This window comes from Physeter macrocephalus, chromosome 9, assembly GCF_002837175.3.
Source record: "Physeter macrocephalus isolate SW-GA chromosome 9, ASM283717v5, whole genome shotgun sequence".
NCBI lineage: Eukaryota > Metazoa > Chordata > Mammalia > Artiodactyla > Physeteridae > Physeter > Physeter macrocephalus.
In genome coordinates this window covers 106,840,111-106,867,145 of record NC_041222.1, presented here as the reverse complement: position 1 = coordinate 106,867,145, position 27,035 = coordinate 106,840,111, and the positions used below count along the sequence as shown (strand labels likewise).

At 49.6% G+C, this 27,035-nt stretch overlaps 2 protein-coding genes across 6 annotated transcripts in view; one reads left to right on the top strand and one right to left on the bottom strand.

Annotated features, from left to right (window-relative positions):
* Positions 1 to 27,035, top strand: part of PALLD (palladin, cytoskeletal associated protein) — a 388,874-nt gene that overhangs the window by 352,996 nt on the left and 8,843 nt on the right. For 4 of the 5 annotated variants that reach the window (XM_024130749.3, XM_028494274.2, XM_028494275.2 and 1 more), the window contains 7 exons: positions 4,972 to 5,107; positions 8,376 to 8,474; positions 9,273 to 9,323; positions 10,694 to 10,915; positions 14,422 to 14,571; positions 22,793 to 22,887; positions 24,671 to 24,803. In XM_024130749.3, the coding sequence (XP_023986517.2) occupies positions 4,972 to 5,107; positions 8,376 to 8,474; positions 9,273 to 9,323; positions 10,694 to 10,915; positions 14,422 to 14,571; positions 22,793 to 22,887; positions 24,671 to 24,803 (886 nt within the window). The remainder of the gene's footprint in view (positions 1 to 4,971; positions 5,108 to 8,375; positions 8,475 to 9,272; positions 9,324 to 10,693; positions 10,916 to 14,421; positions 14,572 to 22,792; positions 22,888 to 24,670; positions 24,804 to 27,035) is intronic. The other variant, XM_028494272.2, reaches the window with a different exon arrangement.
* The window catches only part of CBR4 (carbonyl reductase 4), a 99,679-nt gene continuing 87,221 nt past the window's right edge, over positions 14,578 to 27,035 (bottom strand). Inside the window, exon 5 of the mRNA XM_028494277.2 lies at positions 14,578 to 16,904. Within this exon, the coding sequence (XP_028350078.1) occupies positions 16,756 to 16,904 (149 nt within the window). The 3' untranslated portion in view covers positions 14,578 to 16,755. The remainder of the gene's footprint in view (positions 16,905 to 27,035) is intronic.

Genomic DNA, 27,035 nt, shown 5'->3' with positions numbered 1-27,035 from the left:
TATTGTTCATCTCTGTTTGTTTGTTCTTTAATTCTTCTAGGTCTTTGTTAAACATTTCTTGCATGTTCTCGATCTTTGCCTCCATTCTTTTTCCGAGGTCCTGGATCATCTTTACTATCAATCATTATTCTGAATTCTTTTTCTGGAAGGTTGCCTATCTCTACTTCATTTCGTTGTTTTTCTGAGGTTTTATCTTTTTCCTTCATCTGGTACATAGCCTTCTGCCTTTTCATCTTGTCTGTCTTTCTGTAAATGTGGTTTTTGTTCCATAGGCTGTAGGATTGTAGTTCTTCTTGCTTCTGCTGTCTGCCCTTTGGTGGATGAGTCTATCTAAGAGGCTTGTGCATGTTTCCTGATGGGAGGGACTGGTGGTGCGTAGAGCTGGCTGTTCCTCTGGTGGGCAGAGCTCAGTAAAACTTTAATCTGCTTGTCTGCTGATGGATCGAGCTAGGTTCCCTCTCTGTTGGTTGTTTGGCCTGAGGCGACCCAACACTGGAGCCTACCAGGCTCTGTGGTGGGGCTAATGGCGGACTCTAGGAGGGTTCACGCCAAGGAGGACTTCCCAGAACTTCTGCTGCCAGTGTCCTTTTCCCCACGGTGAGCCACAGCCACCCCCGCCTCTGCAGGAGACCCTCCAACAGTAGCCAGGTAGGTCTGGTTCGGTCTCCCCTGGGGTCACTGCTCCTTTCCTGGGTCCCGACGTGCACACTACTTTGTGTGTGCCCTCCAGGAGTGGAGTCTCTGTTTCCCCCAGTCCTGTCTAAGTCCTGCAATCAAATCCCGCTAGCCTTCAGAGTCTGATTCTCTAGGAATTCCTCCTCCTGTTGCCAGACCCCCTGGTTGGGAAGCCTGACGTGGGGCTCAGAACCTTCACATCAGTGGGTGGACTTCTGTGGTATAAGTGTTCTCTAGCTTGTGAGTCACCCACCCAGCAGTTATGGGATTTGATTTTACTGTGATTGCGCCCCTCCTACCGTCTCATTGTGGCTTCTGCTTTGTCTTTGGATGTGGGGTATCTTTTCTGGTGAGTTCCAGTGTCTTCCTGTCGATGATTGTTCAGCAGTTAGTTGTGATTCCGGTGCTCTCGCAAGAGGGAGTGAGAGCACGTCCTTCTACTCTGCCATCTTGAACCAATCTCTCTCGGGCTCTTTTATACATTAATTTCTTTTTTGGCCTCGCAGTTTTCAGGATCTTTGTTCCCCGACCAGGCACTGAACCTGGGCCTCTTTGGCAGTGAAAGCACGGAGTCCTGAACACTGGATGCCAGGGAATTCCCTCTTTTATACATTAATTTCTGAGTTACACTCTTGGATGTGAGGGATTCCTACCTGACAGCACGTTGTTGATTTTGCTCACTCTGCAACTGTGTGAAGTTTAGTTTCCATTCGATTTTGCTGAGTATGGGAAGAGGAGGATACGGGGGCTCTTCGTTTAAAAAATTCTCCGGCGGCCTGACAGGCCCAGGACCTCCTAAGTCACGTGCTCTGAGCTGCATCTCTGAGCACGGACAGTGTTGACGTGGAACAGTCCATCAAGGGAGGATGCTCTCAAGGTCGTTCAGTAGTCAAGGAAAAAGAAGAAAACTTCCTGGGATTTGGCGTGGTTGAATCTGGAGGGTTTTACTTTCCACATGCGTGTGTGTATGGTTGAGCTATTTTTCCACCCAACGACATGAGTATTATTTAACATAGTCAGTGGTGTCACATTGAAGCTGGTGTAGACAGGACAGGATGCTTCTGCATGCTTGGGCTGAGCGTGTGCACAGGAGCAGGCAGCGCGTGAGACGCGTAGGGATGCCACTGGTTCCTGTGCGCTGAGTACGGGGTTTTGTGAACAGTTCTGGTTTGGGTAACAGTTTACTTTGAAGAGACGTTTTAATTTTTAATTGTACAAACCATTATGAACGTAAAGCATCTCAGGACTTCCCTGGCGGTCCAGTGTCTAGGACTTGGCACTCTCACTTCCAGGGCTCTGAGTTCGATCCCTAGTCAGGGAAGTAAGATCCCGCAGTCCATGCAAGAAAAGAAAAAAAAAAATGTTTTAAAAGAAGGGAAAGCATCTGTTTGTCACCAGATGCTCTTTTTATTCCTGACGAGTTGCTCTTTGTTCATCAGAAGTTGGTGCCACGTTGGGGAGCAGACCGCAGCCGTTTTACAACAGATTCCTTTTATGGGATAGCACTCCGTTGCCAAAACTTTGCGTCAAAAGTTTGTAATCACTGTTCTTGCCGGGCGCCTCCCCTTTCCAAATGCTCCATCTTGGTTTCTGCCCTGATCTCAGATCTTCACCCTTACTCTGTGCTCAGTTTTTAACACAGTTTCTCAGTGTTTTCTGAATTATGTTAGTAATTAGTCCAAATGAGATACTCTCAGAAAAAAAGAAAAGGTTCTGTATTAAACTAAGCGAGAGAGCGCCGTGGCCTGGACCCGTCTCCCCGCGTTGCCCGGTGCCCCGTTGACCCCCGGCTGGTTCTGGTTGCCCTGCCTGTCGTCATCCCTGTCCAGCTCCTTGTGGACCCACTTCTGTCACCTGGCAGCACTCTCCCCTCCCGCCGGTCCTCTCCTCCCTCCTCTCTGCCTTCCCCACTGTAGAAGATGAGTTTAGCAGGAATCGTGACTTCAGTCTGCTCTACGTGTGTCCCTGGCGCCCAGAGCCGAGCAGGGCCCTGACCAGTGGGTCTGCGGGGGTGTGGGCAAGCTCTTGGGGGCTCTGCTCAGCACCCTGGGGTCCTCTTCACTCCCCCCGGCCTCCATTGGCCGGTCCCTCCATGGTCCGCCACCCTGCAGGGTGGTCTCTGTCAACTTCCCCAAAGCCCCTCTTGCAGGGCCTGGTGTTCCCCATAATCCTGTGAGACCTGTGTTTTTAGTTCCCACATTTTACACTTTATGGAGGAGGAGGTGGAAGCACAAGCCATTTGGTAACCAGCCCAGTCTTTCTGTAAAGGCCGATGCTGGCCTCTTCACCCTTGTTGCTGTGATGCCTGCCTGCGTCCTCTCACCTCCCCGCCGTGACCCTGCCCGCCTGCGTCCTCTCACCTCCCCGCCGTGACCCTGTGCCCGCCTGCGTCCTCTCACCTCCCCGCCGTGACCCTGTGCCCGCCTGCGTCCTCTCACCTCCCCGCCGTGACCCTGTGCCCGCCTGCGTCCTCTCACCTCCCCGCCGTGACCCTGTGCCCGCCTGCGTCCTCTCACCTCCCCGCCGTGACCCTGTGCCCGCCTGCGTCCTCTCACCTCCCCGCCGTGACCCTGTGCCCGCCTGCGTCCTCTCACCTCCCCGCCGTGACCCTGTGCCCGCCTGCGTCCTCTCACCTCCCCGCCGTGACCCTGTGCCCGCCTGCGTCCTCTCACCTCCCCGCCGTGACCCTGTGCCCGCCTGCGTCCTCTCACCTCCCCGCCGTGACCCTGTGCCCGCCTGCGTCCTCTCACCTCCCCGCCGTGACCCTGTGCCCGCCTGCGTCCTCTCACCTCCCCGCCGTGACCCTGTGCCCGCCTGCGTCCTCTCACCTCCCCGCCGTGACCCTGTGCCCGCCTGCGTCCTCTCACCTCCCCGCCGTGACCCTGTGCCCGCCTGCGTCCTCTCACCTCCCCGCCGTGACCCTGTGCCCGCCTGCGTCCTCTCACCTCCCCGCCGTGACCCTGTGCCCGCCTGCGTCCTCTCACCTCCCCGCCGTGACCCTGTGCCCGCCTGCGTCCTCTCACCTCCCCGCCGTGACCCTGTGCCCGCCTGCGTCCTCTCACCTCCCCGCCGTGACCCTGTGCCCGCCTGCGTCCTCTCACCTCCCCGCCGTGACCCTGTGCCCGCCTGCGTCCTCTCACCTCCCCGCCGTGACCCTGTGCCCGCCTGCGTCCTCTCACCTCCCCGCCGTGACCCTGTGCCCGCCTGCGTCCTCTCACCTCCCCGCCGTGACCCTGTGCCCGCCTGCGTCCTCTCACCTCCCCGCCGTGACCCTGTGCCCGCCTGCGTCCTCTCACCTCTCCGCCGTGACCCTGTGCCCGCCTGCGTCCTCTCACCTCCCCGCCGTGACCCTGTGCCCGCCTGCGTCCTCTCACCTCCCCGCTCCCGTGACCCTGCCCGCCTGCGTCCTCTCACCTCCCCGCCGTGACCCTGCCCGCCTGCGTCCTCTCACCTCCCCGCCCCGTGACCCTGCCCGCCTGCGTCCTCTCACCTCCCCCCGTGACCCTGTGTCCTCTCACTTCCCCCCCGTGACCCTGCCCGCCTGCGTCCTCTCACCTCCCCCCCGTGACCCTGCCCGCCTGCATCCTCACATGTCGCACCTGAAAGTGTATTGTGTGCATTCTTCTCTAACTTGCTCTTTTTTAACCTTGACGTTATACCTTTGAAATTCAGCTTTGCTGATATGCACCCTTCTTTTCCACTGTTGGACTGTGTTCGTCTCTCAGTCATCTTTACCCACAGCCCTGTGATGGAGGAAGAAGTAAAATAGGCAGCGCGTGGCTTCAGTGCACCCAGTCCGGCCTGCACCCTGCAGCCAACCAGACCAGGACAAGAGGAGGGCGGAGCGGGCAGGATTCCCGTGTGCTCGGGGCGGGCGGGGCACTGCTGCTGAATGAACTGGTGGCAGAGGACCCGAGGGCTGAGCTGAGGAAAGGACGCGGAAGTCTGTTCTCCCTGAAACCCCCTTGATGGTCTCATGTGGTGGCGCGTGTTGTTACACCTGTTTATGACACGTGTTGGGAAGCTTGCCCAAAGTCACAGACCTGACACGGTGGAAACCCAGGTCTGGTGTAAACAGCGCCACGTATTTGTTGCCGCTTCCCCGGCCTTGGCCCCCATCTCACCCCGGCAGGTGCGCCCTGGGTGTACGGACTTTCTCTGGGGACCGGTTCCCGTCAGTGTCACTGGTCCCACCCCCAGCAGGACAGGCATGGCCGTCAGGGTGGGTGGTGCTGGCCGGGGGGTGCGTGCCTGGCCCCAGCCCTGACCCTGACCGCGCTGTGTGCTCGCCCACAGGGGTCTGCCCAAGAAGGCCAGCAGGACCGCCAGGATCGCCTCGGACGAGGAGATCCAGGGCTCGAAGGACGCCGTCATCCAGGACCTGGAGCGGAAGTTGCGCTTCAAGGAGGACCTGCTGAACAACGGGCAGCCGGTACGGGCGGGGGTGTGCTGGGCTGGGCGGGGGTCTGGAGCTGCCCCCCAGGCCTAAGGTCCCGAGCCGCGTCCTCACCGCTGGCCCGTACCCCGAGCCCCCACGTTCCTCTGCGTGTTGAGGCTTGGGTCCGGGAAGGGGAGTGAGGGAGAAGGCTGCTCTCTGCTGCCTCCCGTCATGGGCCATTCTTGGGGGATCACAGCAGGTTGGAGGGACGGGAGGGAGGGAGGACTGAGGGGGAGGCCGGCAGTGCGACAGTGAGGATGCGGCCTTCCTTACCGAGAAAAAGGGAACGAGTCCCGCTGGGGGGCCGGGCGTGGGGAGAGCCGTGCCCCCGCTGACCTGTCTCTGCTGGAAGCAGTGAATTGGAATGAAAGTTCCAGAAGCAGAATTTGGATTCCTGGGGACCGGTTCCATCAGTGTCACTGGTCCCACACCCAGCAGGACAGGCATGGCCGTCAGGGTGGGTGGTGCTGGGCAGAGGGGGGGGCGGTGCTTTTTGTGCATCTTTCCTTCGGGGACTCCGGCTGGAGTGTAGACTTGTGTGGAGATATGGATCCCGTCGCCTGAGAGGAGGCTTGCTTCCCGTCCCCGTTCTAGTCTGTCAGGGCAGGGCAGCCCAACTCAAGAAGAACATAGTAATTCCGTTTCAGGGCCGCAGGATTGCAAAGTCTACCCCGAGTAGCTCTGGTGACAATGTGGACAGGAGATGTTTCCTCCAGTGGACTCAGTGTTTCCTTGCCAGTCTTTTCTGTTTGTTTTTTGGGGTTACTGACCCTTTTCTTATCACATCAGGGTACTTCAAGGGAATAGGAAAAGCAAGTCTAGTAAATGAGATCTCAGGTAGGGGAAAGTAGCCTTTTGTGCTTTATTATGGGGAAATTTGCCCGGCTGTTAAGTAGAAGCAGAAAAGGGCCTCTTTGTATAAAATCTCCCTCAGACACCTTTTTCAGGAGAGAGAGTCTGTACTAATTAAGTTTTCTAGGAATTGTAATTATCAAGCATTGATAGATAAAAATGTGAGCACAGACCATGTTTGATCAGAAAGATGGGGACTAGAGGAGGGTGTTGGATGCTGATTTTAATTATTAGGGCATCCTCATCTGAGCTCAGGAAGATTAAAATGCTAATGAGTTCTTGTGTTGGTTAGTGATTTCGAAGAGAAGATTTTCACCAAGGGAAAATATATTCTCTCTGAAATAAGTGGTTGCACGTGTAAATGTACATATTCTGGAAGTTTGCCCTGGCTCTGTCAACCAGAGCCGTTGATAGATTAAAACAAATACTTACGGGAACTTTTTCAATCCAGGTAAAGGCATCTCTCCAGGTTTTGTTTTGTTTTGTTTTTCTTTTTTTTTTGATTGTTGTTTAAATATTCCTTATGGACTAACTCTTGGTTAAAAAGTAAAACGTCTATAAGCCCTTACATTATACTATATGTATTTATATTTGTTATGTATATATCATATATCCCACGTATAAATATATTTTTTTGGTATTTGTCTGTTTAGCAGTGAATGACATTTCCAGTGTTTTCCATAGATTTCCACATTTGAGAGTTTAAAAAAGACCAGAAAAGTAAGGTTTCCTTTCTTAGAAAATGAGACCCTGAAACAGCTTTTTCCTGATGTCGCACATCATTCCATACTTATTTCTGGCTTCTTAGAGCTTGTCTATCCACACGGCGTGGTAGCTCAGAAACAAAACTACGAAGTTAATTTGGTTCCTGGCGGGAGCAGGTGCATCTGGTGAAGGCCTGGGTGTCAAATGACGCTTCTGCTCCAAAGGGACAGGGTGGCGTCACTCCAGTCCTCCCTGCAGTGCTGGCGTAGTCCTCCCTGCAGACATTAGGAAGGCTTTTAAGAGAGCAGGTATCTAAACTCTCTCTGAAAACTGAGTTCATGATTTTTTAACACACGTGAGAAAATTAAACAAAAACTTACTGTACGAGACATTCCATGCAGCAGACACCACCTCTACCTCTTCTCGGCCCCTTCTTTTTTTGTTTTTTGTGGGTTTTTTGCGGTACGCGGGCCTCTCACTGCTGTGGCCTCTCCCGTTGCGGAGCACAGGCTCCGGACGCGCAGGCTCAGCGGCCATGGCTCACGGGTCCAGCCGCTCCGCGGCATGTGGGATCCTCCCGGACCCGGGCACGAACCCGCGTCCGCATCGGCAGGCGGACTCTCAACCACTGCACCACCAGGGAAGCCCCTTCGGCCCCTTCTTTACGAAATGAAATAACTGGAACTTCAGGTCTTTTGTCATTTGGCACCTGTCTTATGTCTTCCCGGTCTCCGCTGGGACTGGAACCAGCAATTGCTGGAAATCAGCAGTTTACCCAACATACCTTCCTGATTAGATAGTTTCCAGTAGAATTTGTGTCTAGATTAACAACTTTGGAAGTTTATCTGAAATAACTTTTGCAGATTTCTTTGTTTTTTGTTTTTTTTGGATTCTGCCTTACTAGTTACTCTCTATCTTGAATCAAATGCTTGTTTTTAAAATGCCCCCGATGAGCTGATGGTCATATTAGAGCCATCACTCAAGAGCGGCCATCCGCCCAGCAGACAGAACACGAACGTGGACATTTCTCTTGCGTTTGGCCCAAAGCGCCGGTCAGTCGATGCAGAAGCCTCACCACCCTCTTTGCAGACAGTCTCCCCAAGTAGGCTCGTGAGTCGTGGGTATCAGCCCAGCAGGCATCTTTCACGGCCCCTCTGCTAGGTCCGCACGTGTAGTCATCCCTTGTGGGTTATCGCATGTGCTTATGTTCACCTCGGGTACCCAGCCCCTGGGAAGTGCCGTCAAAGCAGAGAGGGCCGTCACTGCCCGCTGGCCTGGAACTCCCTCATCAGGCTCAGAGCTGACCAGGCTGTTCTGAAACCTGTGGAGGGCTATGAAAATAACATTTCCTGTAAAAAGAACATTTTGCTGTTTAAATATCTTTTTTCTCTATGTTTATCGTTAGGGGTAAATATATGACTCGTACTTTTAGGTGACGTCTGCCCTGTTGCTCAGTCTGTGCTCTGTCAGCTGGTGGCTGTCAGGGTGGGTCACCCCACCTCCCACCTCCCACCCCAGGGCCAGGACCAGAAGGGCAGGTGAGAGCAGCTGAACAAGGGGAGGAGAGGACTCCTGTACGTACAGGCGTCAAAGGCGAAGAGAGAGCAGTTAAAGAGAACGGCCAACGTGTTTGCTTTTTAAACTCTTTTTCTTAAGGTGTGGTAGCATTGTGATTTTTCTGATTTCTGTGACTTGCTTTGTCTAGAGGTTGACATACGAGGAAAGGATGGCTCGGCGGCTGCTGGGTGCCGACAGCGCGACTGTCTTCAACGTCCAGGAGCCTGAAGAGGAGGCGGCCAGCCAGGTACCCCATTCCTCTTGGCTCCCCAGGGAAGCAGATTACCCTGCCCCCTCTCCCCGCCCTCCTTACGGACAGTCTTGGGGTCAGCTCTGTGGAGAGCAGAGGGCGGGTCAGAGGAAAGAGCATTGTCATCAAATCAGCTTCCCAGCCAGCGTTTATTGAGCACATACTATATGCTGAGTGAGTGATGGGATATATTTCGGTTGGTGACACCTGTTCTTTTTATCTTCTTATCGATTAGTTTCTCTCCTTTCAAGTATCTTTCTGTTCTTCCTGTCCTGGGCTGTAATGCAGAATAGGTTTGTGTGGAGGAACATATGTTCACTGAAATTGTCTGAAATCACTAGTGACTGTTTCCAATTATGTTCTTAATATCTCGTCCAGGTAAAATACTTATGGACAGAAAAGACTGTTTTCCTACATATTTCCTACATATAACGTATGTAGTTATAAAGCACTAATCAGTGGAGAACCTAAAATGCTAACATTTTGTTCCCCTGATAACACCAAAAAAAAAGTCACTTCATGGATTTGATGTAAATAAACTGTTTTATAATCTCCACTGCTTCTGTTTGAGTCTCCAGATGTAGTTCTGAGATAAAAGAAAGCTTTTCAACACAAGTTTAAAGGATCAAGTAAACTCTTTCTCGTATCTCTTAAGAAATGGATCAGCCTTCAAAATCTGAAAGTTTCTCTGTGTTAAATATTGCTACCACCGCAGTTTCACTTAAAGCCAGAAATCTTGTTAGATTCTTGCTGCTTCTGTTACTGGGCTTCATTTCTTTTTTTCTACCTTTACAGGACGCTGGGTCTCCTCATGCTTCTGTAGGGAGCCCTCTGGATGGTCAAAAGGTCACGCTTTCACCTTTCTTTTCTTCCCAGTCTTTCCCTGTATCTGTTTCTTCTGTTCTTCCTCGTTTACCTGTGTATCTATAGTTAACTGCCATACGTTAATTATAAATACTCTGACACAGTGTCTATTTTCATTTAACATCAGAGGGACAGAATTAACTGTGGTGTGATTTGTCGTGTCATTTATTTACAAACTTGAATTTGATTCTGTGCTTTGTGGATACTCTGAATTTCAAATTGTGAAGTTTCTCATTTGTTAAACCTTTTCTATGGGGAAAAAGAGCTGATTCTTAAACTGACTGATTTGATACTATTCAGACAAAACAACTTGTGTATTTTTTGCAGTTTTATTCATACGCTTGAATTTCTTCTTTCAAGGCAACAGACTGTTTTCTAAAGGTTGAGTACCTTAAGGGAAAACCTCGTTAAAACAATCTTTCATTTAATATTAAATAGAGAATATCTCATAATGGGCTGCCTTGTCTTTACTGTACTTTGTCAGCAAGAGATCTGCAGGGTCCCCCTTCATCACCAGAGGATGATGACGGGGACTTTGCTTTGCTCCCGTTTTTTTGGGTTTTTTTGTGTGTGTGCGGTACGCAGGCCTCTCACTGCTGTGGCCTCTCCCGTCGCGGAGCACAGGCTCCGGACGCGCAGGCTCAGCGGCCGTGGCTCACGGGCCCAGCCGCTCCGCGGCACGTGGGATCCTCCCGGACCGGGGCACGAACCCACGTCCCCTGCATCGGCACGCGGACTCTCAACCACTGCGCCACCAGGGAAGCCCTGCTCCTGTTTTTTTAACCAAACATTTGACTGGACCGTCAGTCCTCGGGTGGAGAATGGTTGCTCAGAGCTGCTGAGCCGAGCGAGCCCGAGGCTGTGTGGCGAGGGTTGTTAGGAGGAGGGATTGCGGTGCAGTTTCTGCATCTCTCGTTTGCTGAGAGGCCGAGTGATCCTGTAGCTGTTCACCACCTGTGCAGCTGCCCTTCTGAGGAAGTGCCCCACCCGACAGAGGAAATCAGTGTGCCATCATGTTTACTTTTTATGAATGATGTAGGAATGACTGTTGCCTTTTTCTTTCTTCTCCCCGCCCCAAGAGAAGAGAGAAGGAAATTCATCTTCGTAGTTGGTTGTTTTGTTTTGGATGATAGGACTTGAGGACAATTTGAAATATCATACATACTTACTTCCAGATGTTCTTTGTTTTATATGGAATTGAATTGGGCACAGGCTCCGTTTTTAGCTCTGTGGTAAAAACATCACTGTCTTCTGGGCGCCTTACTGGAGAGGGGGTAAGACGTGGGTGGGGCTTGGGGGACTTCGTACCACGTGGACCGAGGTCGGTGACGTGACCCTTCTCTCTGATTTAGGAGTACAAAGTCTCCAGCTGTGAGCAGAGGCTCATCAGTGAAATCGAGTACAGGCTGGAAAGGTCCCCTGTGGAGGAATCAGGGGAAGAGGTTCCCTGTGGGGATGCGTCTGTGGAGAGTGGAGTGGCCCCATTCTTCGAGATGAAGCTGAAGCATTTCAAGATCTTTGAGGGGATGCCCGTGACCTTCACATGCAGGGTGGCCGGGAATCCAAAGCCGAAGGTGAGCTGCAGCAAGGCTTCTTCAGAGTTATGTTCCCCGAGGATGAGTTTGGCTTCCAGCATGTGCCACACACCCTCACAGCGTTAGGAGGAACAGGTGCAGACTAAGCTGCTCAGTACCCGTGATGTAAAACGCTTGAGTTCAGGGCCGTCCTCGGGAGGCACTGGAAGCCAGCAAGGGTAGAAGAATACAACAGGACGGGACAGAATAGAATAGTAGAATAATGGACAAGGAGCTTTTCATAACCCACATCATTTACGCATATGATGTTACCATTGTTACACCCAAATTGCAGACGACTGGGCTGAGCTCAGGGAGGTTAATGAACTCTCCCAAGGTCAGAAAGCTGTGAGTGGCCAGGCTTGAACTTGAATCCGCCCGTGCTCTGTACCAGACAGAGGAATAAAGCTACCACAGATGATGGAAACTTCAGATCTTTAGTCTACAAAACCAAGGCCTCCTGTGTTTACGGGGGCGGTGGGAGCAGGAACACAGAGAGGGTCCTCCGAGGATGAGGCTGGCCTGGCCGGAGCCCTGTCCCTGCGAGCACGTGGGGGTGCTGGAACGAGGGAGGGTGGCCCTCTCTTTAAGCAGAGACTAGAGTCACTGTTCACTGGCCCCGCAAAGTGGCAAACAGGACTACACTTTTCCCTAGAACTTGAGAGAAGAGAATAAAAGAGGCACCCGTGAGAAACTGGAACTCCAGATTCACACTCTCACAGGATACAGAGCCCAAAGCCGAGAAATTAATATGAAATTTAGTCCAGGATGATTATAATCCTAAGGTTTCTGGCAGAAGCAAGTAAAAATTGCCCCATAGAAGACTTCCACGCCGGGGCCTGTCAGACATCTGCAGGGCAGGAGGGGGAAAAAGTGAGTTCACAAGAAAAACTCACCCTGCGAGCAAACATAGAGTCCACAGCAAAAGAAACTGGAGAACAGAAGCCAAGGTGCCGCACAGGATAGAGCCGTCTTGAGGGGACTCCTCTGAAATTACTGTGTTTAAAGTGATGGAAACAATTCTAAAAGGAATAGCCACTTTAGTGAAAGAACAGGACCAGAGACAAGGCACATGTAAAATAAGCATACAAAATGAAAACTATATTCCCTGAAATTAACATTTTAACGGGGGCTGGTGTAAAAGAGCCGGAATGAGAATGAGTGAGGCAGGAGAAGGGGCAGGGCCGTGATCACACCTGAAACTTTGAGGATCCCGTGCTCTGTGGCTCCACCCATCGTTCTGTTTCACAGTAAGGAAAGTTTTACCACCATACTCTTTCCCGAAAACCGAATCCCAGCCCCACAGTCAGAAAAAGATAGACCAAAAAAATTAGCTTTATATTTTCAGAGCCATTGCCACCTCCTAATATTAGAGACTTCACAAATCAACTGTTGTGAGAGAACATTTCTGTATTATCTTGACATAATTGGATCATTGGTGTGTGTTCACAAACATGATATCAAATGCATATATTAAAAATAAACATGCAGCTTATGAGTGGAGCTCATAATTATATCATGAACTTCCAAAATAGTCACAAAAAGAACCCCACGTTCTTTTTAAACCTTACTCAAGGCACGATTACTGATCGGGTTCTAAGATCACTGAATCCTGTTCTTAAAGAACATTATGTTCGCTCGAGAGGCGGGCTTTTGTTTTAACGTGACTGCCTTGTTCTCCTACAACCTTGAATGTTTCACAGCCTTTAAGAGGTTGATTCTCCAGAACTTTTTCCTGTTAGATATTCTTCTGTTTTCCTGCCTGCCGTTCTTTTTCTTCTCTCCCTGGTTTATGGAAACCTGTTTCTCCTGCACATGTTCTAGAAATTATATTAGGATTGTTGGAGTATGGAATACTCATCGTGTTTAAAAATATACATTTTTTTAGCTTATGTTTTTTTTTTTTTAATTCTGCCCTTGACATGCTTGTTCCATTGAGATATGAGAAGATGGAAGAGAATTTGTAGTTCACCCTGTTTTCATCTCTTGTACCCTTCCTGCCCTGTCTCTTAGCAGTCTTGGTAAAGTTTTGCAACTGTCTCTTAATCTCATTTGAAAGTTGTATTCCAAGTACAATAGAGGTGAAAAATATGATTAAAGGAGAGAAATAATTCTAAAGAACTGGCATAGCGGCAAGAATGCAAAAGGGAGAAATTATGTACTAATCACAGCTTCTTTGTTCCATCGGAAATAATCCAACCACTAAGAGCATGATAATTACGAAGTATCACGCCTTATGTAACTTAACTTTTAGAACTGAAAGTTATTAGTCCATTTGATGGTGAACTTTTAGGTTCTGGAGATTAATAATATAGTTCCTATAAACGTGGAACTAATTGAAAACTAAGGGTAGGAAAAGCTACAGCGGTCAGATCCCAATTGCTCTTGCACTTACTTCCTGCCATCTCTTTTTAGCCTTTTCCTATCTTAGACATGGACATTTTAAGAAAGATTTTTCAGATTCAGAGGCTTTGACAGGGAGTGGAATTGGAAGGCCAGCTGTGGTCTCAACTGACATATTGATTTACATGCAGGAAGAATTTAATCTTAGAACTGCAAGCTCTGAACTAAGTTTCTTCTGTTGGGAATCAGGAATGCTTTTGGTTGCAAGGAACAAAAGTGACCACAAAGAACCTGCTATGGCTTGAAAAGGGAGGATGTATTTCCCTCCCGGTGGCAAGTGTGGAGGGGCCAGTGCAGCATCCCGGCTGTGTTAGGGCTGCCGGCTCTATGACCCAAACTGGCCCGTCTTCAGCTGTGCAGCTCATGATCAAGTCAGAAATAATAACCAAACCGTGAGAGACCCACAGACCCAGGATCTTGCTTAAAGGTGAGGAAGGGAAGGACGACCTGTAGAAGAGCTCTTTTGACCATTTAGAATTTTTTTATTTAGTCAAGATTTTTATTTTATTTTTCACATTTAATTTTCTATCACCCCAAGTTAAAATATTATTTGAAAATTATTATACATTTCAGTACTACTGTGTGTTCTTTAACGTAGTGGAGCTGACGAACTGTAACCTTCCGTCCTGTGCCCCTCGGCTGGGAATTAAAGCGATAGGGTTCCCCCATCACCCCCCCTCACCTGCCCCAACTCCTCACACCCTGTTCTGTTTGACACGATTCCAAGGAATCACTGGGGTTTAGGTTCTGGTTTTGTTCTCTACAATAACCTTTTTACCTTTACAAGTAATACATTTTCATTCGGAACACTTGAAATAGAAGCAAAAAGAAAACTGGGATGCCAGCTCAGAAATCATCACTGTCCTCCATATAAATAGTGGATGAATGTAAATGCCTGCTTATATACGTCTTCTTAAAACTAAAAAGAGGCTATGTAATTTCTAAAACTGAAACAGAATTCAACTTCCTTGCCACCTACCCTTTTCACTCAGAAGTCAAGGTCCTGCCCCGACGTCCTGCCTCGTGCTCTAACTCGGGAGCTCAGGGCGGCCCGTGCCCCTCCGCTCACAGGGCCTCACCTTCATCTCTGCCTTCCCCCTCAGACCTACTGGTTTAAAGATGGGAAGCAGATCTCTCCCAAGAATGATCACTACAGCATCCGGAGCGACCCTGACGGGACCTGCTCTCTGCATACCGCAGCCTCCACCCTGGACGATGACGGGAATTACACGATCATGGCTTCGAGCCCTCAGGTGGGGATGCGTGGTGGCCTCGGGCCTGTGCTTAGGGTGGTGGGGTTTCCTGGGCAGAGGAGCTGCTTGGCTAACGGAGAGTCATGCCTCTTTGACTTGAAACTGTTTTCCCAATTCTCCATCCAGCGTGGTTTCCCAGGATAGAAACATTCTTTCTTAATATTTATCTATTCCGTGAGATGTTTGTTTACATGAATAATTCCGGTGCAGATATGCATTCTTTCCATAAATATTATCGAGAGCCTGATATGTACACCTGTCATGTGGGCGATGGAGCTGCAGTGCTTCAGGGGACAAGGTCCCGAGACAGAAGATAAGCCAGTAAACAAATGCATAAACCATGTGATTGCAGGTAGGGTTATGTTCTCAGGAGAAAGGAGAGTGAGGGGTATGGATAAGCTGTGGTAGGAAAACTCAGAAAAATAAAATATTTAGAAGAAATACACGCACACCTAATTCAGTGGAATTTAAGTAATGTGTAAGTGTGGACAAATTATAATTTTGATAGAACATACATATAGCATTCAGGATTTTTGTTTGTTTACACCCAAATGTTTTGTAGTTGCCCTTAGATTTAGGGTCAAAAAATCGGTTGACTACTTAGAATTTAACATGGTACCCAGCTACTGGGTACCATGTTCCCAATTCAAGCCTGGAAATTCTTTTTTATTGAATATCTTGTATATTTTAGGTGCTATACTGGGTACACAGAAATGCGTAAGAAGTGATTTTGTGCCTTACAAGCTTAACATCTGACTGGGTATTTTATGAAGTTTGCAGAAATCATGTAAATAACACACTTTTTAAAAAATTTTTATTTTATATTAGACTATAGTTGATTTACAATGTTAGTTTCAGTTGTACAGCAAAGTAATTCAGTTACACATACATATATATATATATATATATATTCTTTTTCAAATTCTTTTCCCATTTTGGTAAAAAACACTCTTTTTTAAAAAAGAAAGCTAAAGTTAACAGTTTTGTTATGTAACTGATGAAGATTGCCCAGAAGTTATCTTGTTAAAAAATCTCTGATCTATTTATATCATTCCCTATTTCATTATTTCTTTTGAAGGAAATATAAAGTGTTAGAAAATGATACAAATAATTTTAGCAAAGCTTACAGACTCGTGAAAGTTTGTACAGTGTTATCCTGTCCTAAGGTTACATTGTCATGTAAAGATACATTTCTGCAGTGATGGTACGAGTGAAACTGAAATTGCCCACAAATCAGGCTGTGATCCAGGACAGCCGACTCTTCACTGACAAGAAACAGTTTCCAAGTTAACGTGCCTTCTTGAGGTTCTAACTTTTCAATCAACTAACGCATGACCATCCCTTTGAAAAATAGTTAAAATCACAACCTTTACTAATAAGATACATTTTAATGCTTATTTGTGTTCATGTTTGTATTTGAGGGAACGAAAGTGGAACTTTCTCTTTTTTAAAATTATATTTTTAGTATGTTTCCTTGACTTTTTTTTTAATTGCATCTTTATTGCACTTTGTAGATATTGCGTTTTTTACAAATTGAAGTTTTGTGGCAACTCTGTGTTGAGTAAGTCTATCACTGCTGTTTTTCTAACAGCATTTGCTCACTTTACATGTCTGTGTTACATTTGGTAATTCTTGTTATATTTCAGACTTTTTAATTATTATTACATTTCTTATGGTGGCCTGTGATCTTTGATCTTTGATGTTACTACTACAACTCTATTAACCAATTTCGATTTTCAGTTTTCTGCCTCTTAAAAAAGTAGTGGAGTGCTCAACAAAATCCAGAATTTTTCTTTGCTCTGGGTTCTTTATTTCTCTTGTGCCCTAGAAAGGCTAGGGTGGGTTATGGAGCTAGAAAATTCATTGTGTTCCTTATGTGCTCACCATTCCTGGGGTCCCGCTGTCCACTTCGAGGCGTTTTTCCTAGTGAATGTTTTGAACTGTTACTGGAGTGAGCAGGTTTATAGAACAAGAGAAGGTAAACGTCAGACTGCAGTTTAGAGTCTGCTTCTAGTCTTCTTCAGGTGACGTACCTTTCCATGTGGGAAAGTTCTAACGGGAAGGACCAGGCAGGCGGCTGGGCTCCAGGGTGGCGGTCTCTGCGTGTTTATTAAACCCCTGACCAACCAGGTGAAGGAGGGCTGAAGATGCCCGTGTCAGCGTGGGAAAGGAGGCGGGGCAAAGTCAGAAGACGGAAGTGACGCAGCGAAGACCAGGAGTGGAGGCGGTAGGGACGGTTCGGAAGAGCGGGGGGTGCACTTCCGGGGCACCGGGCAGGTCTGAGCTGGGTTCTGGCCGCGTGGCCTTTAGCGAGTCCTGAACCTCTGCGCCCGCTTCCGCGCCATGAAGTGAGAAAAAGAATACGAATTTAAACGATGCATGTAAAGCGCTCGGTTTACCTGCATGCGACGTGCTTCCAGAAGTGCAGGTTGTCGCCGCCGTTTAAGGTCGAGGGCGCTGGTCCCCCTCCTCGGAGCGGCACTGAGCCGGCGGGGCCGTGGAGCCCGGCCGCGTCCCGCCCTCAGCGCCGGGGGTCCAGAAGTCGGTGCGGGCGGGACCCTCTCCGCAGCGCGGTGCCGGCGCAGGGCCTTCCGGCCTCCGCCCGGGAGGGGCGTCCCGGGTGCGACTGCACAGCCGGGGCCGCGGGAGGAGGGCACGGCCGCAGACCCCACGTACACAGCTGGGCTGGCGGAGCCGCGCCGCGGCCGCGAGGAGACCCCCGACGGCGGGCGCTGCCCTCGGGCCGGGCCGCGCGCTCTGCTGCTTCCCCCGAGCCCTGGCCACGCGCCCCGTGGCTCACCCTGCCTGGTTCTTCGCCCTTTACCTTTCGGAGGCGAGACAGAGAAATGGGGAGTGACTGTTCACCTCCGGTCACCAGAAGCCCGGCTCTCCTAGCAGACTCTCCCGTCCCGTCTGTGAGTCAAGCAGACGGCGGTGTGGCTGCCCTGGGCCCCAGAGCCCTCGAGGCCCCGGTGACAGGGCAGGTCCTGATGCCGGAGTCCCGCTGGCTCTCGAGGTCGGGCCCACGAGGATCCTCTTTAACGGAGTGCGCTCGCATAACTAAGCGTCTCCTTTGCTACCGAAATGACCGAAAGGCAGGCGTCTGAGGAGAGGCTCCTGAGGGGAATCTGAGGACATCCTAAGCGTGGGCATTGGGCCTCAGCCCGACACGGCTGTGAGTGCTGGTGTTTATGGTACTTGGCAGTCGCTCTTCCAAGTTTCTGAGTGAGTCGCCTGGTTGCTGTCCGCGCAGGGGTGAGACTCCTCCTCCGGCCGGCTCTTCAGTAGCAGGTGTGTCCACACCTGCCAGACGTGGGCTTTGTGGGTCATCACCGAGAAACTGGAGTGAACTTCCTTCCCACTTAGGAAAACAAAGCGGCATTTCAGCCCTGACGAGCAACACCCTGTTTCTCTACCTGCTCCTTGCTGCAGGGTGTCACCTGCTGCTGTAGGAACATGGAGACAGAAATGCTTCACACTCCACGGTCTCAACTTCAGAAGCAGCTGCTGTGCTGTATGGTAAAGGACTTTGCCATTCTTGTAATTGGTGAATGAAAACACGGTTTAAAAGAAGCCTGATGTAAATAGGCACTGAAAATAAATCTCAAAAGTAAAAGCTAAGTTTTTCAAGATACGTTAGTCCCAGAAGCATAACGTGGGGTCCCCTGACCTGGGCTCCCTGCTTCCTTGACGCCCTTTGGTACCTTCATTTTTTTCCACGTTATGGAAGGATTTGGGTTTGGGAGGGAAACAACTCCATCTCTTTTCTGGTACACCGTAGCTTCCACAATGTGAAGTGACCGAGGGAAAGAGGAAAAAAAAGGCTGATGGAAAAATGAGTTCGGTGATGAAACACAGATGGCCGAGCTCTCCAGAGCAGCGGAAGATAATTCCCGAGAGCAGCCAACAGAAAGGGTGAGAAGCAAGGACAGAGGAAAATACGGTCAGCAGATTATTTTATAGAATAATTTCCCACCTGGGCCGGTCTTCAGGGAATAAGAAACGCGTTAGATGTTGATGGCGCGCAGCTCCCGCCTGGGGCAGAACACACCGCTCTGGGCGAGCGGTGGCCGTGGGGCATCCTCAGCCCGGCAGCCCCTGGGAGACGGTCGCACAGTTGAGTGGGATCTTGAGGGACTGCGCTGCGTTACAGCAGGCGGGTGCCAGACCGAGGACCACAGGCTCCGCTTACGTCCGACTCTAATCCCATCTTGAAGACACGGCGGAATCGAAACACAAATGTTTGTCTTTGTTTTGCTGCGTTGCTAGGTTCCCCTGTCCTGCTCTCTGGTTTGGAATGGCTGTCCTGCACCGTTTGCTGCGTCCTCCAATTGCATTGTGTGTGCAAGCGGCAGGCTTTCCTGAGACCTGCGGGCCGCAAGTTAGATTTCATGGCAGATGTTTTGTCCGTAGCACATAAATCACTGGCCTTGCAGGAGGCCTCAGATACGCGTTGCAAGCTGGATGGTTAACAGAGAGCCACCTTAAGAATTCAAACGCGTGACTGGCGCTGTAGCTTTAAACACTGAGGACTTGTCTGGAATAGAAAAGCAGTGAGCAGCCGAGTTAAATTTAAAAGGCTGGTTTGTTGGTTGTGTGTGTTTCATCGTTATAAGGTTTCCTGGCACCTTCCAAGCTTCCCTTCAGACATTCACTTGCGTTATTCCTTCACGTGTTAAATGATAAAGCAAAAAGAAACGAGACAGTTGAAAGCGAACAGACAGCATTAATGTGCCCCTGAGCCTGGAATGGTGGCAGTTTTACTAGGTTAATTGGCACATTTGTAGGATTAAAATCACCGAATGCTCATTTTGGATGATCTTCCTCAGAAAACATTCAAACTTAAAAATCTGAACTTTCTATCGTGCACATTGGAGGCATCTTTTCAAAAATGCTTCCCTGAGTTCTGTACTGAAAAGGTCAAAATTACACCACTCGCTACTTTGGTTGCTTTCCAAGTAGTGTCCTGTTCACTTGTTATTAGTAATATATTTCGCCAGTATCAGTATATTATCAAACTCACAGTTCTGCCTCCTGAATTCCAGGCCCTTCCCCTTTCTGTTCCGAAGTGGAGGATGGTGTGGGGATAAAAAGGTGATAAATGGCAGCATATGCTGTTTTCTTAAGTTTGGGAAGTTACGGAAGATTCTGGGGCAGTATGTGTACGGTTCTAAGCAATCGCAGTAAGCATCTTGAAAGCGTGGTGGAAATGTGTACTCTTTACGGGGCAGCATGCCAACCTGTTCACCGTGTGTTTGGGAGCAGGGAAAGGAGACGGAGTGTATCCCAGGCACAGACAGTGCTTAGGGTTGGGCAGGACCCCTTTCCTCCTGGGCCTCGGACGCAGCCGTCAGCCACCTGGGAGGTACCCGTGTGCGTGGCGCCCTGCGGACACCAGCGTGAGGTGGGGAAAGGTTGCTCTGCTCCCCACACAGTCTCCCTGCTACGCGTGGAGTACTTGGCTTTTCCTCTGGAGGAGGAAATACCAAAAAGAGAGCAAAGACGAGAGAAAGGAGAGGGAAAGAAGGAAGGGAGGGTGAGTGGAAGGAGGTAAGGAAGGAAACTCCATTCATATGGAAAACATGGTGTTGAACAAAACAGTTCCTATCCATCTGGTGGTTATTATAGTTACATCTGTATCCAGTGCTATAAAAATTGAACATTTTGAGCGTTTAGCATGTGCCAGACACACCACCAAGTACTTGACCCCTGTTGACTCGCTGAATCATCCTAAGAGCCCCTCCCTGCAGGATGACCAGCAGGGTCCTGTTCCACAGACGAGGACCCTCACCTAGGAGTGTGTCGCCTGCCTCGTCTTTCCACTGCAAGGGACAGAGCTGGTTACGAACAAACCCAGGGCACAGGAGCCAAGGGCAGGCATCTGGGGCTCATCCCAGCACTGAGAGCCTGAGGGGCCGGGGGGCACTGGTTAAAAGAGGCCTCTGAAGGAACCAAACAAGGTAAGAGCGTACCGCGAGCAGAATACATCTACTTGGAAAATTTCACTGGAGTCAGCCAAGCTGCTGGGCCCCTAAAAATCACCTCAATGTGCACACGTGATGTCACAGACCCAGAGAAACACGGTACCGGCAGCGGTGGCGGAGTCAGCAGTGATGATGACATCAAGTACGTTTACTATGAACAAGACCATCACAGATTATATCAGTTAATCTTTGCAGCGCCCTTGTGAGGTACAGTGCCCCACCTTTTACAAAAGAAGAAATGTAGACTTGAACAAAGTTAGGATTTGCCCAAAGCTTTAGGAAAAAAGGCAAAACTCAAATCCAGGTTAGAGGAATTTTTTTTTTTTTAGCACCATTATCTGCTTCCCCAAATTCAAGGTTAAAGGTTGAATTTAACTTTTATCTTTATCTAACTACATAAATCATTAGTTAATATTAACTTCCTTGCTGGATCCTCTGGGTTTTATACCACAAGGAAGAATCCACCCAAATTACATAACTGTTTTAATCGCTCCAAATTAAAATTATTTGCTGAAGCAGCAAAGCCAGATAGTAAGGAAACCGTATCATCAGTACAATGGAAGCTATTTGTGTGAAACAAAACATACAATTCCTTGTCCTCAAGCTCCAAAAAGAATCATGGGTCTTATATGTCCCGGCCTGATGATGCATTAGTTGTGTAATTTATAACGGGCTCTTCTAAGCAAGTTATATCTAGATTTTCGGTAGCAATTACAGACCGGGAGGGGTTCGATGGAATTGATGTACAGATTTCAAGCTACTTTAGGGAATCCCAAGTGTTTGTAAGATCAGCATGAGAGAATTCATATCGTGTGGCCTGAACTTCAGATACAGTTGATCTAAGTTGGAAATAACTCCCCTCATAAAGTTATACATCATTATACTTGGAAATTTTCGGGAAAGGCAGCGTTTGTGGCCTCAGTGGAGGAAGGTGCGTGTCTCGCGATACAAGACCGCTTGAGTTTGTGTGTTTACAACAGCTCCTGGGTCCTTCCGAACCCTCCCGTCCGCACCGGTACTGTCTTTGCCCTTCCTGGTGACTATGGCCTGAAGAGGTCCAGGCTTTGGGGAGACCCCGAGGGCCCCTCCCTGCATCCTGCCATGGGGCCCCCCTCCGTGTCCCCGCCAGCGTCTTCTCGAGGGGGGACTCAGAAGGCGGTTCAGGACCCACAGAACCCCTCTGCTTTGGTCACCTGTCTGGTCACTTGCAGTGACGGTGGGGGTCAGGGGTCAACTTGACTTTGACTCTCAGCGCTGCCTTCCTCCTGGAGCTATAGGGCTCACCAGGGGTACGTGTGAAACACCAGCCTGCCTCCCGCGCTCCCACCCTGCGCGCTCCCTCTCGGTCACCGTCAGGGTGTAGCGGCCCTCTCGTCCGCCGGGGCCCTGAGAGGAGCGAGTGCAGGAGAAGACCGTCTGCTTCGCTGCTCTGCTGGACGTAGGGAGAGAGGAGCCTAAACCAGAGGGCAACGTGACAGGGCCATTTATTCCTGTCAGCTGGGCCCTCTAAGTATTGCTGTGTGTCCCGAGACGGCACTTACCCGATTTCCGGTTGACAAATTGGAGGGAGAAGACAGCGCATGTAGCCAAATGTTATCATAACTTTGTATGGGGAATAATCTGTACAACTATTGACTCACTAAGTTTTACACCTGAAACTAATATAATATTGTTAAGTGAACTACACTTCAGACAAGATCAGGTGTGTTCAGGGTGGGGTGGCTGTAGACTTTACACTTCAGATAAAAATTTTTTTTTTAAGATTATAAAATACAGCTTTTCATTAGAATAGGCCCTTACCGTGTGACCCTCATGGGTTCAGGCATTAACTGCTTCTGGTTTTAAAGTCTCAGATATTCTCACTTTATGGGGACAAGGTGTCCCGCAGTCACCATGCTCCTTGTCGCCCCAGGCATGCTTGTCACGTAAAGCTTATTTTTTCATGCCGGCCGCCCTTTCAATGTGCGGTTTGGGGAAGGGATACCACGAACATGCAATAAATATGTAACTAAAAAGAAAACTGAAATGATCTGGTTTGATTTCAGAGTTAGCTTCACGCGGTAGGTATGTGACCTTGACAGTGGCATCATCACAAGCCGTCCCGGGGGGCGTGTCTCGGAGACCGGCGGGGGTCGCGCTGCTGCGGCCCCCCGGTCTGCGGGGAAGAGCACCCCGTGGAGACCGGGGCAGCCGCGGGGGCGCCGGCCGCTAACCGTCGGTCCCCTCTGTCCCCGCAGGGCCGCGTCAGCTGCACGGGACGCCTGATGGTGCAGGCCGTGAACCAGAGAGGCCGCAGCCCCCGCTCGCCCGCCGGCCAGCCCCACGGCAGAAGGTATCCCGCGCGTCCCTTCCCGGGCCCTGCTGCTCTTTTACTGTCGCTATAACCCAGCGCTGCCGGCGTCGCGGGGACGCCACAGGAGAGAACGCACTTGGGGGACAGGGTGGGGGCACGGCAGGAAGCGTGGCGGCGTGTGGCTCCTCTGTAGCTGGGGGCGGGGTGGAGGACACGTGCCGCGTGTGGGCGGGCGGCAGCCATGTCACCACGGACACGCCGGTCGGTGGCACCCAGGCTCTAGCCACGCCTTCCTCACCAGCCTCACGCGGGCTGCCCTCCGGGTCTCTAAGATCGGCTCGTGTGCCAAGCTTCCTCCTCCGGTCGCTTAGGTCACAGGCTTGTCGCAGACCCTAGCCTCGTAGGTCAGACCTGCCGTACTTTGGATGCTCTCCTCGCCCCGTGGCCCCGAGCGAGCGCACGTGAGGACGGCCAGCGGGGCTGCGGGTCTCAGTGACTCACGTGGCTACCGCAGGGGCCGGTGATTGGGCGGCCGGTCCCGGGGCCCAGTGCAGGGGGGGGACACGCCAGTGAGGCCCCCGGGGGAGCAGGACGCGGCCAGCAGCAGCGGGGTTGATGCCGGCTTCCGGGGCGGGACTTGCTCGCAGCCTCACCCGCCCCGCGTCCGTGAGCACAGCACCGCGGTAGCAGGTCCACTCTCGCCGGCTTTACTCGGGGCCTAACGTGCATTTCAGCCGTTCGTGGGCCCCTGACTCCTGACAGGGCGTTGTGCTCATAAACGAGGCCAGGCGGGTGAGGGCTGCTGGTTACTAGCGTATCATACCGATTTTTCATGCGCTTTGCTCCTACTTTTGCTACTGAGGTGTTGCTTAACTTACCTTACAGTGATCACTGGCAGGGTTCGTTTCAACACCTCACCCCTAGGTCTGCCCTGCAGTCACGTTAAATCATGTGGCTTTTACAGGCGGCTCGGCAGCATACTCCAAAGCAAGAAAGATGCACACAGTCTGGGAGATTTGCACAACTTTACGTTAAAGCAAAAAAAGAAAAAAAAATACCGCTTTAGGCACATGGTTAACGGATACAGAAGAAAACCTGCCTAAGATGATGTGATTTGTTTTCCTGGTTAATGTGAAAAGAAATTTTTATTAGAAGGATATTCATTCTTTTTAAATAATAAGAACTTTTCATTTCCTGCAAGTTTACAATCACAGTGGAAAGCTGTACTAATTTCTGTTGAAAAATATTTGGTAATAAATGAGCAACAGCTGCTGCTTCTCATACAGCTTTAAAAATAGTTACTTAGGAAAACATAGGTTACTGCTAGTTCCCCATTTTCCCCTTTCACGATTTATGCGAGCTGTAAGGATTAGGATAGCAGATTATTAAATGTATCATAAACTTCCACATGAAACAAGATTTTGTTTTACTGACACTTTTTATGGTATAAACCCTGGGATTAGGAGCTAGGTAAGCAGGTAAGGAAGCTATATTATTACCCCATGTATTATAGAGATGACTAAGAACCTGACAATACCTACTATCTGTCTATTTATCTATATTACCTATCATCTATGTGTCGTTCTCCCTCCCTCCCCCCATCCTTCTTTCCATTTATCTATATTGTCTGTCTATATTTGTGGCGTTCTCCCTGCTCTCCCACCTTTCTTTCCATCTGTCTGTATTTATCTATGTGTCATTCTCCCTCCCTCTTTCTCTGCCCCCCATCTTTCTTTCCATCTATTTAACTATATTTGTGGCATTCTCCCTCCCCTCCCCCATCTTTCTTTCCATCTGTTGGTTTTCTCTCTCTCGTCCGAAGGTCTCGTTCGAGATCCAGGGACAGTGCCGACGAAGGTGAACCGATTCAGGAGCGATTCTTCCGACCGCACTTCCTGCAGGCTCCCGGGGACCTGACGGTCCAGGAGGGCAGGCTCTGCAGGATGGACTGCAAGGTGAGGGGCGCGGGTGCCTTCCTTCTCCCTGCAATACTGCTTCCCTTTAGTTCCTTTTGGGGAAATTATGTAAAAGTATACATCTTTAAAATGTTTTCTAGCAGAAGAGGAGAGAAAATGAGTGGAACACACTAAATATTTCTATACATTTCAAATCATTCTTTTCCTTGACTTTTAAGTTTTTGTTGAATATGTCCTTTACCTAGAAACCTGTATACCATTCTCCAGAAAGTGAACTGGGAGGTTTTGTCCCTCAAAGTCGCCCTTTGTGTTGAAGTAATGACTGTGTTGGATCTGTCCTCTGTCCTGATCTTACTTATATTCACTCTGTTTTCGTACAAATTTTGTATCCACACACCTACTCTCTCAGGCCTCCCATTTCCTGTTTCTAAGAGACATCCAAGCAGCACCTTCATTCCGTCGCTTTACAATAGGGCTTCTTAACCAGGTCCTGGGGTGAACAGGTCTCATCAGGTGTGTGGGCCTGTAATTACACAGGAGGTTGTATGTGGTACACCTGCCATCAGCTTCCCAGAGGACCTCAAGGCCAAAAATGTAGCAACCACTGGTCTGAAATTTTTTGATTGTTTTGTGTTTTTGCCCCATTATTTATTGACCTTAAATTTAAATTTTAGCCCTGAAATACAAATAAGCTTTTAAAAAAATAATTTGGGCTCTCTCTGCTGGTTATGTCTGGAATTGCAGAACACAAGATGTAAGGCACTTAGAGGGTTAACTCTGGGCTTGTAGAAATGTTTAAAAAGCTTGTAGAAATGTTTTAAAAATGTATAAAGTACTTTCCAGCATAATTTTTTAATATAAATTTATTTTTTGGCTGTGTTGGGTTTTCGTTGCTGTGCGTGGGCTTCTCATTGCGGTGGCTTCTCGTTTTGGAGCACAGGCCCTAGGTGTGCGGGCTCAGTAGTTATGGCTCGCAGGCTCTAGAGTGCAGGTTCAGTAGTTGTGGCGCACGGGCTTAGTTGCTCCGTGTCATGTGAGATCTTCCCGGACTAGGGATCAAACCCGTGTCCCCTGCATTGGCAGGTGGGTTCTTAACCACTGCACCACCAGGGAAGTCCCTCCGGCGTAATTTTTTTTTTTTTTTTTTTTTTTTTGCGGTACGCGGGCCTCTCACTGCTGTGGCCTCTCCCGTTGCGGAGCACAGGCTCCAGACGCGCAGGCTCAGCGGCCGTGGCTCCCGGGCCCAGCCGCTCCGCGGCATGTGGGATCTTCCCGGACCGGGACACGAACCCGTGTCCCCTGCATCGGCAGGCGGACTCTCAACCACTGCACCACCAGGGAAGCCCCGTAGTTTTTTTATTTTATATTGAACCATAGTTGATTAACAGTGTTGTGTTAGTTTCAGGTGTACAGCAAAGTGACTGAGTTATGCATATGCATGTATCTATTCTTTTTCCAAGTTCTTTTCCCATTTAGGTTGTTACAGAATACTGAGCAGAGTTCCCTGCGCTCTACAGTAGGTCCCTGTTGGTTATCTGTTTTGTATATAGCAGTGTGTGTTATGTCAGTCCCAATCTCCCAATTCATCTCTCCCTGCCCCCACCCTTCCCCCCGGTAACAATAAGTTCATTCTCTAAGTCTGTGAGTGTGTTTTGTAAATTAGTTCATTTGTATCCATTTTTAGATTCCACATATGGTATTTCTCTGTCTGATTTACTTCACTTAGTATGATCATCTCCAGGTCCATCCATGTTGCTGCAAATGGCATTATTTCATTCCTTTTTATGGCTGAGTGGTATTCCATTGTATACATGTACCACATCTTCTTTATCCATTACTTGTTGCTGGACATTTAGGTTGGCTCTGTGTCTTGGCTATTGTAAATAGTGCTGCTATGAACATTGGGGTTCATGTGTCTTTCCGAATTATGGTTTTCTCCAGGTATTTGCCCAGGAGTGGGATTGCTGGGTCGTATGGTAGTCCTATTTTTAGTTTTTTAAGGAACCTCCATACTGTTCTCCATAGTGGCTGTATCAGTTTACATTCCCAACAGGAGTGCAAGAGGGTTCCCTTTTCTCCACACCCTCTCCACCATTTATTGTTTGTAAACTTTTTTTTTTTGGCTGTGTTGGGTCTTCGTTTCTGTGCGAGGGCTTTCTCCAGTTGCGGCGAGCGGGGGCCACTCTTCATCGCCGTGCGCGGGCCTCTCACTGTCGCAGCCTCTCCCGTTGCGGAGCACAGGCTCCGGACGCGCAGGCTCAGCGGCCATGG